The sequence below is a fragment of the Sceloporus occidentalis genome, unplaced genomic scaffold (genome assembly GCF_023333645.1).
Source record: "Sceloporus occidentalis isolate IW3139 unplaced genomic scaffold, rSceOcc1.0.p SCAF_17, whole genome shotgun sequence".
Lineage (NCBI taxonomy): Eukaryota > Metazoa > Chordata > Lepidosauria > Squamata > Phrynosomatidae > Sceloporus > Sceloporus occidentalis.
Window position 1 is genome coordinate 15141634 of NW_028316997.1, and position 17547 is coordinate 15159180.

The 17547-nt window shown below is 39.1% G+C and overlaps 1 protein-coding gene across 1 annotated transcript in view; it reads left to right on the forward strand.

Moving 5' to 3' along the window:
* The first annotated feature begins 1112 nt into the window (after positions 1-1112).
* The window catches only part of LOC149302879 (chloride anion exchanger-like), a 31776-nt gene continuing 15341 nt past the window's right edge, over positions 1113-17547 (forward strand). The window contains exons 1-5 of the mRNA XM_089482085.1: positions 1113-1243; positions 14410-14549; positions 16264-16374; positions 16730-16902; positions 17170-17334. Of these exons, the coding sequence (XP_089338211.1) occupies positions 1113-1243; positions 14410-14549; positions 16264-16374; positions 16730-16902; positions 17170-17334 (720 nt within the window). The remainder of the gene's footprint in view (positions 1244-14409; positions 14550-16263; positions 16375-16729; positions 16903-17169; positions 17335-17547) is intronic.

A 17547-nucleotide genomic window follows, 5' to 3' on the forward strand; every position in this document is an offset into this window, starting at 1 on the left:
TTTTATTAGTATAGTATTGATCCCCTATTACATCTCGTATCTTATTTATCCATAAAATGGTTTGTTATATAGAACTACAATACCCAGTGATAGAATTTCTGTAGCACTTATAGTTAAACAGTAGTTAAGTTGGACTGAAGACATGCTTCATAATTTTATAATGTGAGTGTACTGCAGTGTATTTTTTCATTAGCAGATGGGGGTTGCTTAAAGATGCTTAAAGATACTCTTCCACGTAGACAATGCATTAAATTAGCTTCCTAACATGGGAAGCTAAAAAACCTAGCAGATCTGCCATTTATTTCAACAAAAATTATAAAGAAGCTCCTCAGACTCTATGGCAACTAACAGTACCCACGTATGTGCCATATGAGAAGAATTCCCTAAAAAAATATTAATGAAGCAAAATTAACGGAAGCTAAAGAATTGTTACTCAGGAAGGTTTGGGCATTTAACAATACTAGATATTATGTGTTTTTGAACATAAATGAGATAAAAGTGTTCGCCTTAGACTAAATATTAAGCACACTCCCTAGGGAAGTAAGCAATTAAACCTTAGCATTTGAGATGTAATTGTATTGTTTTATTGAAACTTCTAATTACAAAAAAGTTTCTAAAGTTTTTATGACAACTAGGTATACCTGGCAACATTATGAATAAAAGAAAATAAAAAAATCATCAAATAAATTTTTTTTAAAAGTGTTACATTTAGAAAAGTAGAGGAACCTTTAACAGGTTCCACTCCGTTATATGTACCTTGCTACGGTACCTTATACTGAGGTTTACTTGCAGATTTCGATAAGAAGCTCAGTGATTTTGTGATGTTGCAATTGGACATTGAACAGTAGTTATTCTAATCAGTTTCAAAGAAATGATGAAGAAATTGACAAGAATATGATAAAGTAATACATTATGTTCTTTAAATGCACTTACACACATATAGATAACTTTACGGACCTTTCACCAATGCGTGTTTACCGAAAAAATCCAAACATTGGAGATTTTTATTTTACTTCAGTAATTGATCAAAGTGGAGAAAATAGGTTTCATATAATTTCAAAAGAGGCAAGTTAAATAAAGTGTCCCTCTTCTAATAGGCCTATATTGATGCCATGGCTGAACCAGTGGAGAATAAGTATTTGGTGGCACGACCCATATATTCAGAAGATTCCTTTGGTGCTGACCATGAAATAGTGGACAGGCATCATACAACTGCATTGGATCACCTAAAGCGGATATGTGGGTGAGTAGAAAATTAAAGCTGCTTAACTCCTTAAGGACTGGGCTGTTTTTTTCTGTACCATTTTGTATCATTCATGCGGTGCTCGTGTTTAGCTGTTATTATTATTATTTATTGTTTTATATAGCGCCATCAAATTCCATAGCGCTGTTAGTTTCTTCTCTCTCGTTTAGTGTACCCACACGTTATATATTTTTTTTTTCCAGGACATAAGGGCTTTCTTAAGATACCATTTTTTCATCACCATCTGATTTCCTATGAAATCCTCTTTTCCTCACTATTTGAAAAATGTATTTGAAAACTATTGTTTGTACTATTTGTACTATTATTTGTACTTTTTGTCCTGAGTTTAGAAATACTCAATGTTTTTATCGTTTTTTGCTAGTATGTTAACTCTTTCTGTGCCAGGATTTTTGTGAAGTACAACACTAATTATAGCAGTTGCTCATAAAAGTAAATGTTTTCTTTTCTCTATTTTTGGACTTTTTAACATTTTGTTGGAACTGGATGGTTTCCCTGATGGTGAGATCACTGCATTATTGTTTTTAAATTTTACCACATTTTTTACTTATTTATTTATTTTTCTGCTGGGCTCTATTGACTTGCTTGGTTGAATGCAGTACTTGTATTCAACCTGCAGTGGAAGCTCAGAGTTTTCAGGGTTTGGGCCTTGACATGTTGCGAGAGGCGAAATCTCTTTTAAATCAAGATCAGCTGACATATTGTATATGTAGATGTTGATGCCTCGTGGAGGGGCCACACAGGGCAGATTTTGGCGTTGCTGAATGTCTTAACATCGACAGTGAAGTTTATTTAACGCTAGGCAAGTCATTGGTCCTTAACTGACTGTTTTTCCGTGATATGCCTGGCACTTCATTGGTTGTTAAGGGTGTAACTGTCAGGAAACTGGGTCCATACGGACGACTGTAATGACCCAGCGCGCCCAAAGATGGAGTTCAGGAGTTCAGTATGCAGTAGCGGAGTCTCAGGACAGGGCCTGGTGCGGGACGACTGCACTCACACGGGTGATGAGCATCTAGGGTTGTGCAGCCACACACCAGCGCCCAGATATAGCAGCGGATGTAGTCCAGAACGAAGTTAAATCCCTGGAACAGGCATGAGACATTACACAAGACTCATGTGCAGGATGCTGCAGGCTGGGAGTGTGGAAGCTAAGCAGAGACATACCTTTAGACTGCAGACTGAGACAAACAGAACACACGGGAGGGGCACACCTTATAAAGGAAATAGAGCAGAAGCAAAGAGCAGAAGCAGAAGCAAGGAATGGAAGATCAGAACAGAGCAAAAGGAAATCCAGGAATAGATCGAAGCAAAACAGGGGAACTGAAGCAAGAACGAGATATGCAGCTCCGCAGCCTGGGTAGGACGTGACAGTATCCCCCTCCGAATGAGCGGCCTCCGGACGCGAACAGGAACATCAACAGAAGGAAGGCCCGCTCTCTGATGGAAGAACTTCGTTAACAAGGCAGCCCAGGAACCTGCATACTCAGGAGACTGAAAAACTTAGAAGTCCTTCGATGACCAGCACTGCCGCTTAGCAGACCAATCTCCTCCAAAACAGGAATCAGAATATCTGATCAGGAATGAGGAAGCCGCTTCTTGCGCACTCCTCCGAAACAGGAATCAGCATATCTGAACAGGAATGAGGAAGTTGTCTCTAGCGGACTTTTAGGTCCAGGCGAAGGCAAAGTAGATCAGCCCACTTGCTGGGCAGACATGACAGGTAACCCACTTGGTGGGCAGACACGACAGGTAACCCACTTGCTGGGCAGACGACAGGTTGCCCACTTGCAGGGCACACGGCAGGTTGCCCACTTGCAGAGCACTCAACCAGGGTAGCCCGGATGCAGGCGCTCATACTGGGAGTCCACTAGTGGGGCTGGCCGCAACTCAGGAAACCCTCTTTCAGGGTACACGGCAGGTTGCCCACTTGCAGGGCACACGGCAGGTTGCCCACTTGCAGAGCACTCAACCAGGGTAGCCCGGATGCAGGCACTCATACTGGGAGTCCACTAGTGGGACTGGCCGCAACTCAGGAAACCCTCTTTCAGGGTACACGGCAGGTTGCCCACTTGCAGAGCACTCAACCAGGGCAGCCCGGATGCAGGCACTCATACTGGGAGTCCACTAGTGGGGTGCTGGCCGCAACTCAGGAAACCCCCTTTCAGGGTACACGGCAGGATGCCCACTTGCAGAGCACTCAACCAGGGTAGCCCGGATGCAGGCACTCATACTGGGAGTCCACTAGTGGGGCTGGCCGCAACTCAGGAAACCCCCCTTGGTGGGGCACGCTCGGTAGGAAGCCCTCTGGAAAGGGCACTCTCGGTAGGAAGCCGTATGGAAAGGACGCACACATCAGGAAACCCTCTGGAAAGGGCACGCTCGGTAGGTAGCCGTATGGAAAGGGCACACACATCAGGAAACCCTCTGGAAAGGGCACGCTCGGTAGGAAGCCCTATGGAAAGGGCACTCTCAACAGGAAACCCTCTGGAAAGGACACACACGACAGGAAACCCCCTCTTGGTGGGGTGCACACGACAGGGAACCCCTTTTGGTGGGGTACAGGAAACCCTTCTTGGTGGGGTGCACACGACAGGAAACCCCTTTTGGTGGGGTAGACAAGTAGCCCTCTGGCTGGGCTTGAATGCTGCAGACTCCACTCCGCGAACCCCCGCCATGAGTAATAGCCTGCGGCCATATGTCAGGAAACTGGGTCCATACGGACGACTGTAATGACCCAGCGCGCCCAAAGATGGAGTTCAGGAGTTCAGTATGCTGTAGCGGAGTCTCAGGACAGGGCCTGGTGCGGGACAACTGCACTCACACGGGTGATGAGCATCTAGGGTTGTGCAGCCACACACCAGCGCCCAGATATAGCAGCGGATGTAGTCCAGAACGAAGTTAAATCCTGCAGGCTCCCTGGAACAGGCATGAGACATTACACAAGACTCATGTGCAGGATGCTGCAGGCTGGGAGTGTGGAAGCTAAGCAGAGAAATATAGCAGACACATAACAAGCAAGGGACAGGGAGACCAAGCACGAAACATAACCAGACAAGATATACATAACACAGGGCACAACAGGGAACAAGACAGGACACCCTGCTGCCTGGGATACAGGACAGACTGACACACATAAATACAGAAACTAGCCTAGGACTGGTTGATAACTATTGGAGATTCCTTCACATCTTATGGCTATAGTATGCTTAGCCCACCACTACGCAAAAGTACTCCAATGACGGTGGGTCCTAACGCTAATCCCTGCTGACAAAGGTACAAAACAAACCAAACATGAAATCCAAACACATAGCACTGAGACATACTTTTAGACTGCAGACTGAGTCAAACAGAACACACGGGTGGAGCACACCTTATAAAGGAAATAGAGCAGAAGCAAAGAGCAGAAGCAGAAGCAAGGAATGGAAGATCAGAACAGAGCAAAAGGAAATCCAGGAATAGATCGAAGCAAAACAGGGAAACTGAAGCAAGAACGAGATATGCAGCTCCGCAGCCTGGGTAGGACGTGACAGTAACTTATTTATACTAAGGGCTGGTTGCCAATCTAGAATATATCACTGATACATATATACCAATGATATGCTTCAAATATTTACAGTTATCTGAGTATATTTAAATTAATGTCGCTTTAGAGCCAATCCCATTTAGTTCAGTTTAACTGATATCACATAGGGACTTGACAGCTTTGTTGTACTTGGTGTAAAGATCTACCACCATGGGATACCTTGTGGATGAAATTAAAATTATTATTTGTTGTGCCTTTATTAACAGAAATACACTGGAATAAAAAGTGAGGCTTTTTTGTAACTCAGTACTTAGTTATATATAACTAATACAATTTAATGACAAGACTACACAAAACAGTAAAAAATCAGAGCCTGGGGAGATGCGTGAAGGTGCGGAACGGTAGACTTATTATATGTGGCGATTTTAACATGGTCATTGATAGGACCTTGAACTCCACTTCTACGTCCACATCACCTTGTGTTAGGAGACACACACCTAGCCGCCATTCTAAGCTACAACAACTACTGACTGAATTTGATCTCCATGATGTTTGGAGATGTCAACATACAACCGAACGAGAATACACCTTCCATTCGACGCCACATAACACATACACTCGTATTGATTTTTTCCTTAAAGACAAGACTACATTATAGACTCGCCAAACAGTGTGTTGTCGCCGAACAGTGTGTTGTTCGCTGAACAGTGTGTTGTCTGCCTGACGCTCGAGTTCAGCACATCGCGGATCGGGTTGACAGATTACTGGGAGGGGCTGGAGAAGACCCAGCAGTCATGGTGCACATTAGCACCAATGACAAAGTAAGAGGTAGGCGGAGTGTCCTTAAAAATGATTTCAGAGACTTAGGTAGCAAGCTTAAGGCAAGGACCTCCAAGGTAGTATTTTCTGAAATATTACCTGTACCACGTGCCACACCAGAGAGGCAGCGGGAGATTAGGGAGCTAAACAAGTGGCTCAGAAGCTGGTGTAGGAAGGAGGGGTTTGGGTTCATGGAGAACTGGGCCGACTTCTCTGTCGGATACAGGCTCTACGGTAGGGACGGGCTGCACCTCAATGGGGAGGGTGCAGCTGTGCTCGGGGAGAAGATGGCCAGAAGGGTGGAGGAGTGTTTAAACTAGGGAAAGGGGGGAGGGAAACTACAATATAGAAGGGGAAGATAGTGTAGATAGAGAGCTGGGGCTTATAAATGTACCTGGGGGTGGAGCGGAGGGAGGGGTTAGAATAGTTAATAGGGATAGGCTTCATAGGAAAAAAAAACATACACCTCTAAATTGTATGCTTACTAATGCCAGAAGTCTGACCAATAAAACTAACGAACTGGAGTTAATAATGTCTGAAGAAAATTATGACATAGTGGGTATAACAGAGACATGGTTGGATGATAGCTATGACTGGGCGGTTAACATACAGGGTTATAGTCTATTCAGGAAGGATAAAAAAAATGAAAAGGGGGAGGAGTTTGCCTTTATGTAAAGTCCAGCCTAAAGGGAGAATATATGTGAGAGAAATGATAATGTGGAGTCATTATGGGTAGAAATATATGGAAAGAAAAATAATAAAATACTGATCGGGGTTTGCTATAAGCCACCAAATATAATGGAAGCAGCAGAAGATCAATTATTAAAGCAAATAAACAAGGCAGCAAATCACAATGAGGTGGTTATTATGGGGGACTTTAACTATCCCGACATGAACTGGGAAACCGAGACCTGTGAATCTCATAAAGGAAACCGGTTTCTGACTATAAGTAAGGATAATTATCTGTCCCAAATGGTACAGGACCCAACCAGAGGGGGCGCCCTACTGGACTTAATATTAACCAACAGACCTGACAGAGTAACTAATGTGCAGGTCAGGGGTCATCTAGGAAATAGTGATCACAATATGATGCATTATAACTTGTCCTTCAATAAGGGAACTCTTAGAGGAGCCACAAGAACTATGAACTTTAGGAAGGCAAAGTTTGATCAACTAAGAGAAGCCGTTGACACTGTAAATTGGGAAAATGTCCTCAAAAACAAGAGTACAGACACTCAATGGGAGATTTTTAAGAATATCTTAAATTCTCACTGTGAAAGGTACATACCGTATGGGAATAAAAGAGTCAGGAACAAGAGAAAACCAATGTGGATAAATAAAAATGTAAAGGGGCAATAAATGGCAACAAAAGGCATTTAAGCTACTAAAACAGGAAGGCAGTGAGGAAGCACTAAAAAGCTATCGGGAAAAAAATAAAATATGTAAAAATCAGATAAAAGCAGCAAAAGTGGAGACAGAAAGACCCATTGCCAAAGAGAGTAAAACAAACCCCAAAATGTTATTTAACTATATAAATAGTAAAAAGGTTAAAAATGAAAGCGTTGGCCCCTTAAAAAGTAATGAGGGAGAGGGAGTTATAGACGGGGATCAGGAAAAAGCTAAGCTATTAAATATATTCTTCTCTGCTGTATTCACAGAGGAAAATGAAATGCCAGGTAATATACAGCAGGATGAGATAAATGCCCCAATACATGTTGCCTGTCTAACCCAGGAAGAATTGCAGTGCTGCCTAAAAAAAATCAAAATAGACAAATCACCAGGTCCAGATAGCATTCACCCCCGCGTTCTAAGGGCGTTAGGTAATGTAATAGACAGACCCCTATTTCTAATATTCAAGGACTCTATAGTGACAGGGTCTGTTCCCCAGGACTGGCGCATAGCAAATGTTGTGCCAATATTGAAAAAGAGGACAAAAAGTGACCCGGGGAATTATAGGCCTGTTAGTTTAACTTCTGTTGTATGTAAACTGTTTAAGAGTTTCCTAAGAGATGCTATTTTGGAGTATCTCAATGAAAATAAATGTATGACTCCATATCAGCATGGGTTTACAAGGGATCGGTCCTGTCAAACTAACCTGATCAGCTTTTATGAGGAGGTGAGCTCAAGACTGGATCGGGGTGAATCGCTGGATGTCGTATATCTTGATTTTTCCAAAGCATTTGATACGGTGCCACATAAAAGGCTGGTACATAAAATGAGAATGCTTGGGCTGGGGGAGAATGTGTGTATGTGAGTTAGTAACTGGCTCAGTGATAGGAAACAGAGGGTGGTTATTAATGGTACATACTCTGAGTGGGTGACTGTTACTAGTGGGGTACCACAGGGGTCAGTTTTGGGTCCTATTCTTTTTAATATATTTATTAATGGCCTTGTAAAGGGATTGTATAGTAAAGTATCAATCTTTGCAGACGATACTAAGCTCTGTAACGTGGTTAACACAATAGAGGACAGTGCACGATTACAAATGGATCTGCATAGGTTGGAGGCTTGGGCTGGGATGTGGCAGATGAGGTTCAACACAGATAAATGTAAGGTTATGCACATGGGGAAGAAAAATCCAGGCTGGGAATATGTATTAAATGGGAAAACACTGGGGACGACTGACATGGAAAAGGACTTAGGAGTTTTAGTTAACAGTAAATTTACCTGTAGCGACCAGTGTCAGGCAGCTGCTGCTAAGGCAAATAAAATCATGGGGTGCATCAAAAGGGGCATAGATGCCCACAACAAGGAAATTATTCTACCACTGTACAAGTCACTAGTCAGACCACACATGGAATACTGTGTACAGTACTGGGCACCAGTGTACAAGAAAGATATAGTGGAGCTGGAGAGGGTTCAAAGACGGGCAACCAGAGTAATAAGGGGAATTGGAGGACTACAGTACCCAGAAAGATTATCAGAATTAGGGTTATTTAGTTTGGAAAAAAGACCGTTTAGGGGGGACTTAATAACTATGTATAAATATATAAGGGGGCAGTACAGAGATCACTCCCAGGACCTATTTATACCCAGGACTGTATCTATAACAAGGGGATATCCTCTACGGCTGGAGGAAAGAAGGTTTCTACACCAGCACAGACGGGGGTTCTTTACAGAAAGAGCGGTGAGATTATGGAACTCTCTGCCAGAGAAAGTGGTAATGGTAAACTCAATAAAAGAGTCCAAAAGGAGCCTGGGGGTTTTTCTTGAAAGCAATAATATTACATATCTGGCATCAACCAATTGGTTGATGCCAGGGGAGGTCCCTGTAGGCCACCAATAGGCTCATTCGCACTGCCCAGTAACCTGTGACGGCGAACCTGCAGATTTCCACTTCTGTGAACTGCCGCGATGCCAAGGTAAGTTAGAAGGGGGGGGGGACTGGTAGACGAAGACGATCACGAAGATCTTTGTGGTGTGTGTCTTCGTCTTCGCCTACGTTTTACCGCCGCTGTCTTCTCTTCGGCGTGTCTTCGGAACGAACACGAAAACGCACTCTTCGTGTTCGTTTTCATGTTCGCCCAAAGACGAATGCACAAGTCTAATAAAAAGCATAGGACCATGCAGACACTACATCATGGAGGCACAAATTAACTCCCAGGGCTGAACATACTTTGTTAGGGATATTAATGAGACAAAATAGGCAAAACCAATATTTTATCACACACGCAAAATAACGACACTATCAAATATTGTAGTACCACATCCACAATATTAATTTAAAGAGATACCCTATATTTTATCTCCGATCCTAAATTCTTTCAGATCGCCGAAAATTATAATTCAAATTAGATATATTTCACCACGATAGTCAATCAAAAATATTATTTATTGTAAACACAATTTATAAAATATATATATATGAATCACACAGTGCATGATATAAAACACAAAATTCTTAAAACATGTCAAATTGAATCAGTTCCAAATACAGTATATTATCGATTAGTTATCAATATGAATTATTACTTTATGAGTCTAACACACACAATTTCCATTCCACTCAGCAACCAAAATGATAATAATCAGGGCAGTATTAAAATGTATCACTATGTCTCTTTATATATTAGTTCTACTAATATGACAAAATAAGAGTATTAGTGAAGTTCCTAATAGATGCAAATGATGTCAAACTTCATCTACAGGTAAAAATACCTTTTACATTATTGTCATCATCACGGGTTATAAGCTGCAGTCTCACAAGCCGTCATATACAATGATGCCAAATAAAAATGCCAGAAAAAGGGAAATCTATATGAAGAAGACAAAATTCACCTCTATTCAGAATAATAAAACAATTATAATGACTACCACTTGTTGCTGTGGTCCAACTGGTCCTTGTAGAAATTAATCCAGGTTCAGTGGCAAGAAATTAAGTGGGAAGAAATATAACTTTCTAAAAGGTTAGTAACTCTAAGAGTAAAATTATGGTGCCAGGATCTTAAGATTCCAATTCTCTGGGTTACATTTGGTGAATGAGTCCGTCAGGGTCTGTCTGTTTCAGGGTTTAGGTGTTTTTTTCAATTATTAAAGACATAAGCTTTTAAAGACAGAGCTTATTATCATAGCCTCCACCTCTTGATTGGAATTATCAAATCATAACGGTGGGTTTTACCCATTATAATTAGGACTTCTACTCATATTTACACTGTTGTAATTTCTTAATTTACCTCCGAGAGACGCTCTGGTCTAAGAAATAACTTAAGACCATTACCTATGCGTTTAGAATTTATCCATGGTCACCCTTATCTTTAGATGTTACCTCCTAGATAGTAAATCAGGTCTTTGTAGTCACCCATATCTCCAGATGTTGCCTCCTAGGTAGTAAATTAGGTTTTTGTGGTTTTTCGACGTATCACCCATTCCAATTTACATTCCTAAGGATATGTAGTGTCTACTCCTTAACTTTCTCATGGAAGATAACGCTAATTGGATCATATATACTGAAGCATCTATATACATGAATACTTCTTTGTTCTCAATTATAGAGGGAACAAAGACAGAAAGAAATAATAATTATATGATTAAGTAAAATAAAATGGCTTTGACTCCATTTTGTGTTCATGTAAAATACATATATATGGAATACTTGTTTTCCATCATAAAATTTCTGACAACTTTGGTCCGAGAGGTTCAACTGAAACCAAAGAAAATAACAAAGAAGATGGTGAAGGGGTTTGAGTCATTAGGTACCAAATATCTACATCAACCATTAAGAGAGTCCTACATCACCATGGTGTGAAAGACTGTCATGCGAGAACAGAGCCTCTACTCCAAGACCGGCATAAGAAGCCAGAATGTTTGCAGGTGACCACCCAGACGAAAACCTAGCCTTTTGGAGGAATGTTCACTTGCTGCCTAATTTATCCCACCACCTGTCAGTGGTCATAATGTTATGGTTGATCAGTATATGCAACCAAGTCTATCTGCTTAAGACATCCCATTTTAACTCTATAATACGTACATAAGGACTTGCCTCAGCATTTAGATTTCCCCCACCAGATTTGCCCATATTGCATCCACAGGACTTACTTGGCACTCCGATTGTACCCACAGGGATGTCTTCCATTTCTCTTTATCTCAGCTCACCTTTGTATTTTTATCTCTCCTCACTTTCCCTTTATCTTTCTATTTTCTCTCTATCTCTCCCATGTCTCTTCATCTCTCCCCTTTTCCTTTATCACTTTTTTTTTCTATATCTCTTCTCTTTCTCTTTATTTGTCTTTTATATCTCCTCCCTTTCTCTTCATATCTTCCCTTTCATCGTATCTCTCTTTGTTCTCTTTATCTTCCCCCTTTCTCTTGATCACCCCTCCTCTTATTCTTTATCTCATCTTTTATCCTGTTTCTCCCTTTTCTGGATAACTCCTCTCTACTTTCTCTCTCTCCATTTTTCCCAACCTTTTCTCTTTTATTTATCTCTCCTTTTCCTTGACCCCCTTTCTCACTACATCTCAATATTAGAAGCATAGTTAACATCCATGCAAACTGAACCAGCAGTTCAATTATTTTACACGGTAAACACATTTGACAGCAGATAAGAACCATTTGACTCATCTAGTTTGCACATTGTTCTTCACCTTAATCAGTCCTTGGTCTAGTGTTATATTCGGTAAAGTAAAACATTTATACATAAACAATTACATATAAACTTCTGACCCTCCAGTTTTAAATTATGACCTTTTGTTCTAATATTGCTCCTCTGAGCAACATCTCTCCTGTAGTTTGTTAAATCCTTTTAAGTATTTCAATCTCTTTATTACATTCCTCCTTTCTTCTTTCCTCTAAGCTATACATTATTATTATTATTATTATTATTATCTTTTATTTATATTGCTTCAACAATTTATGAAGTTCTTATTACAATTCTTATATTCAAGGGGTATGACAGGATTAGAATTGACAAACTGATACATATTGAAATCCCTTAGTCTTTCCTGATATTTTGCTATGCAACAAACTATTTACAATTGTATTAGACCTTCTCTGAACTATCTCTAGAATGCCTATATCTTTCTGGAGATTATGTCTCCAGAACTGTACACAATAATCTATGTGAAGTCTGACCAGAGATCTGTAAATGAATATGTGATTCAGTAGTATTGTGAAATATTTATTGCTCAAGAGCTGATGATTTGCACTACATATCTGACCTAGTTTTACACTATAGGAATAAAAAAATATTTTTTTATGATTTACTGTTTACCCTTTGAATGTAGTAACAGCACACATTAAAGCAATTACATATTGTTTGCTGGAGTGATGCCTAAAATTTTAATGTGTAATCTTGATTTTCTGCAAAAGACTACTTATTGAATATTGAATCAACACCAATGGTTTAAGTATATCTTAAATTGCATTTAATGGAAATGCATCATTTTGTTTAGAAAGAAGCCTTTGAGAAAGTACTGGCAACCCCCCCCCCCCAAAACTGGACACATATTTATATATATATAGGGTAGAACATTGGCTTAGAGATAGAGAACAGAGAGTTGTTATAAATGGTAAATTTTCAAGCTGGTCAAAAGTGGTAATGGTGTCCCTCAGGGTTCTGTTCTGGGACCAATTTTATTCAACATATTTATAAATGACCTGGCAGTAGGCGTTGAAAGTCATGTTTCTGTGTTTGCAGATGACACTAAACTAGGTAAAGTTATACAGGGCGAGCAGGATATTACAGTGCTGCAGAGGGATCTAGATAGACTGGGGGACTGGGCACACAAATGGCAGATGAAATTCAATGTAGATAAATGTAAAGTTAAGAACTTCGGGGTAGCGAATGCACAAGCAACCTACACCCTAAACGGTAGTGAATTAGGGGTAACGACAAATGAGAAGGATTTGGGAATTGTTATAGACAACAAACTAGGCAACAATGTGCAATGTCAGTCTGCGGTTGCTAAGGCCAGTAAGGTATCGTCGTGTATAAAAAGGGGCATCAAGTCGCGGGATAAAGATATAATTTTGCCTCTGTATAAATCCATGGTAAGGCCGCACCTTGATTATGCTGTGCAATTTTGGGCACCTATTCTAAAGAAGGATATCATAGCACTAGAAAGGGTGCAGAGGCGGGCTACAAAATTTTTACAGTAAGGACAATAAGGATGTGGAATTCTCTGCCTGCAGAGGTAGTTTTATCGGAGTCTGTACAGACGTTTAAACTGCAACTGGATGGATACCTGGAGAAATATAATATTCAGGGATATAATCTTTAATTTTGGGGAAACAGCTTATTGATCCAAGGAGAAATCTGACTGCCATTTTGGGGTCAAGAAGGAATTATTTTCCCTGGTTAGGACAAAATTGGAAAGAGCCTTCTTTTGGATTAACAGCAACAAATTAACAGATATAGGAAAGGCTGAACTTGATGGACGCATGTCTTTTTTCAGCTTATGTAACTATGTAACTATGTAAATATTTATATATATATATATATATATATATATATATATATTCCCCTGTCCCCCCTCTCCCCTCCCCCATGGATGATATTATGGATACTTTTAACTCCTTATTTTTTCTTCTGTACTCTTCTGTGTTATTACATTTAATGACTGTAGTGTATTATCATTAATATGTATAATGCTTATGTTTGATGGATGGAGACTATAGTACCCTTCCCCTTCTGTCCTCTGTTTAATCCCCTTATTTTATTATTGTTGTATATTGCAAACATTAATAAAATATATTTGAAAGAAAGTACTGGCACATTTTCTTGTTAACATAAATGTGTTAAAAATGACTACCTGGACTTCTTAATAAAACTAGCTAGGCTTTGGTATTAGTATAGAAATAAATCTAATATAGTAAAAGGTCAGCTTGCAAAAGGAATGATTATGAATCAAAGCCTATCCAGGTAAAACACCTCTATACAGACATGCTCAAGTACTTATGGAGCTTGGTGGGTGAGGCTGGGTGAGCAGATGAGAGTTTTGACACTAGGGCCAGCTTGTCTACATCTACCATATAGAAAAATAAAAGGCTTAAGTCTTATAGAAACATACTTTATTTAAAGTTAATCTATATGGGTCTATATTACACAGTAAATATTATCATTACTTTATTTCTAATTAGACTTCCTCTTAAGTTAATATACACAGCTGCTCCAACTTGCACCTTTTCTAATAGTTTTTTTTTCTTACATATAAGTAGCTTAACCTTTGGAATTATCAAATATTTTCACCCATGATTTAGCTATACTAGGCATGGCATATGTAGCTAATTTTTTTATTGTGTTTATAAAATGTTATTATTTTCTACACAAAAGCTAAACAGTAATTATTCTTGCTTCATTCTATAGGTGTTCCCCAGGGAAGGCAAAGAAAATAGCTTTAACGTTCTTCCCCATTGCTTCTTGGCTACCTGCTTATCGTTTTAGGGAGTGGATTCTTAATGATTTAATTTCTGGAGTGACAACAGGTCTTGTAGCTGTACTGCAAGGTGAGTATTTTTACATTCTTAGATGTGATGGATTGTATTGTAAAACAAAACTAATATTTACATATTACCTAATTATGTATGGAACAATATAACTAAATTTGGTTTATATGTTATATACAGCTTAATTGATAGTGAGAGTAGCCTCAAATAGACATGGAATTGACAAACATCATTATTAAAATATCTACCAATGTTATAACTTGCCTTTGAAAATTCTTTTGGAAAGCCATTGTAAGTAGAGCCCCCCCCCCCCTTTTATGGTAACATGATATGAAAACAAATGCCTGCAAAAGCATTCAGAAATTGTTCTGTTTGTGCCAAGATTTATGTTATACAAATGGGCCCATAAACAAGCAAGTTCACCCAAATTAGACAAAACTTGCAAATTCACTGATCTGATTCTTATTTTTGTACTCATATACACTTGACTGCAGGAGAGTTGATTTGATGTATACTGAAAAAAGTGAGCAGCTTCCTGATTCATGAGATGTTTGCAAATTGTGAGTTTCTATCAACCAAAGAGGAGGTAGAAATAGTTAGAAACCCTTGGAAAGGTATCGATACTAGACTTGTGCATTCGGATTTGTACAAATTGCAAATCTACAGAATTATGGCAAATTCATATGAAACCATAAAAAAGAGACCAAAACCCCACAGAAATAGAGTAAAAATCTCAGAATTTTTGTCAGAAATGTGCAGGCCCTTTCAGTCTCACTCTCTCTCACACTCTCTCTCACACTTTATAATTGTTTCTCTACCTTCTCTGTCAACCACTTCCGCTTCCACTTCTGGTTCTCCATTTTCTGTCTTCTCTCTTTCTTTTATATTCTATCTTTATCCACATCTCCGTGGACATAACCTGGTCTACCAAAGTGTTGGCACTTCTGGTGACGTTCTCACATAAGAGTGAGAGTGGATGAGAATGTGGGCACAGAGCAATGGATTTAGTTTCCAAATGCCCCCCTCCGATTTTTTCCGAACCTAATAGACAGGGAACATAATTAGTCGCATGAAAACCAATGAGCCAAAAATGAACCAAAAAAATGAGTCGAAATCATTTTTGGCCCACTTGCACATGTCTAATAAATAGCCCTTTGGGTACATGGGTAGGAATGTTTAAGTGCCTCTTTCCTCCCCCATCCCTTCCCTGTGGGATAGAGAGCATTGTTCAACCTGGGGGAAAAATACATTTTCACTAATCTTTTAAGGGTCCATGCAGCACACTTGAGTCCTCATCTTCAGCCCATGGAATGGAACAAACAAAATTATCTCTGTTCCTTATGGCAGCGTATTCTAAAATGGCCAATGGGTGAGAAGAGCAGATAAATATAGTGCCATGCAAAAATAGCCCCAAGTGGTTGAAGATTTTTTTCTATTCTCTATTGACTAGAATGTGGTCCGAATGGTGATTAAATGGACCTCAACTCAAATAGTGGAGGTGAGTTGCAATGGACTGTGCAGTCGAGTTGACATTTGTAGGAAGGCACTTTGTTCCAACACAGTTAAGTTAAGACCTGTACAACTAGGGTGTGTATCTCTACTATTCAGAGGAGAAAGGACTAGATATTTTTCCTTACTATATTTTCTGACTGTGTCCTTATTATGGTCTATCATGTGTCAGAAACCATTCTTTCATTTTTTTTAACTCTTGCATTTCCTATACCGGTAGTGTTGGATGAACAGTAAACTTATGCAACTACCTTATATTTTCTAGGTTTAGCATATGCTCTACTTGCAAATGTATCTCCTGGATATGGACTGTACACATCTTTTTTTCCGGTTGTGGTGTATTTTTTCCTTGGGACATCCAAACATATATCTGCGGGTAAGTCCATTACGTACTGTCTATTATTGTAGGAAAACAGTAGCACATGCAAATATGAGGCTTATTTATATATATTAAATATGTTTCACATATGTTTCCTGCCCTAGAGCATACTGCCATCATTCTTGCTGAATCTGCCCATTATACAAACACTCTTAAGAGTGCCTGTGTTGTTCTCACACGGTTCAACATTAAAAAAAAAAAGACGATATGACAAAAAGACAAATATGTCAAGATTTTTTTTTTGCTTAACATATAATGCAATATTATGTTTAAATGCAGCAATGGATTTCAGTTATGTTTGTAGATTCTGTTTATGTTCTCCCTGTTACTACTTTCACAAATACTTTTGTAGGTCCTTTTCCTGTTGTGAGTCTGATGGTTGGCTCTGTAGTGGCTAATCTTGTCCCTGAAAACAGTATGGACAGTGGAAACTCCACTGCTGTCAATGCCACTGCAGAAGACTTACTTAATAAAGAGAGAATAGTAGTAGCAGCATCTTTAACCTTCCTTGTTGGGATTATTCAGGTCAGTATCTTGAGTTTAGTCTGGGTATTTTATTCTTTTCTTCATATTATTGTGATTATTTATCAAGGAGGATTGTGAAAGAGACAATGAAATTACTAATTGACATATTTAACTGTATAATCATTTTCTCTAACCTATACTGTTAGTACTTTGACTTACCCCTGTTTCATTTATAACTTAAAACAACTCCTAGATTTCATAGTGTTCTACAAATTATATTTATTTGTGACAATTCCAAATGAAATAATAAATGTATCTTGTTTTTAGTTGGCTTTAGGGCTTCTGAGAATTGGCTTCATTGTTATATATTTGTCAGAACCATTAATTAATGGCTTCACAACAGCTGCAGCTATCGAAGTTGTGGTTTCCCAGTTAAAATATGTTTTTGGAATTTCGATCCCTTCATTTAGTGGACCACTAGCTATGTTTTATGTAAGTAAAATGTATTTTTATAAATATACATTTCATTTTTACATGTAAATCTATATAGATCTATAAATCTGAATATAGTAGGCCTTTGCTATATGTTACTTTGTTTTTGTTTGTTTTTTTAACTTAAGCTGTTAAGCAGCATTATTCAGATTTTTTTATGTTTTAATTAGTTAAGTTAAATTCACATGCATAGCATCACAATTAGACTTGGGT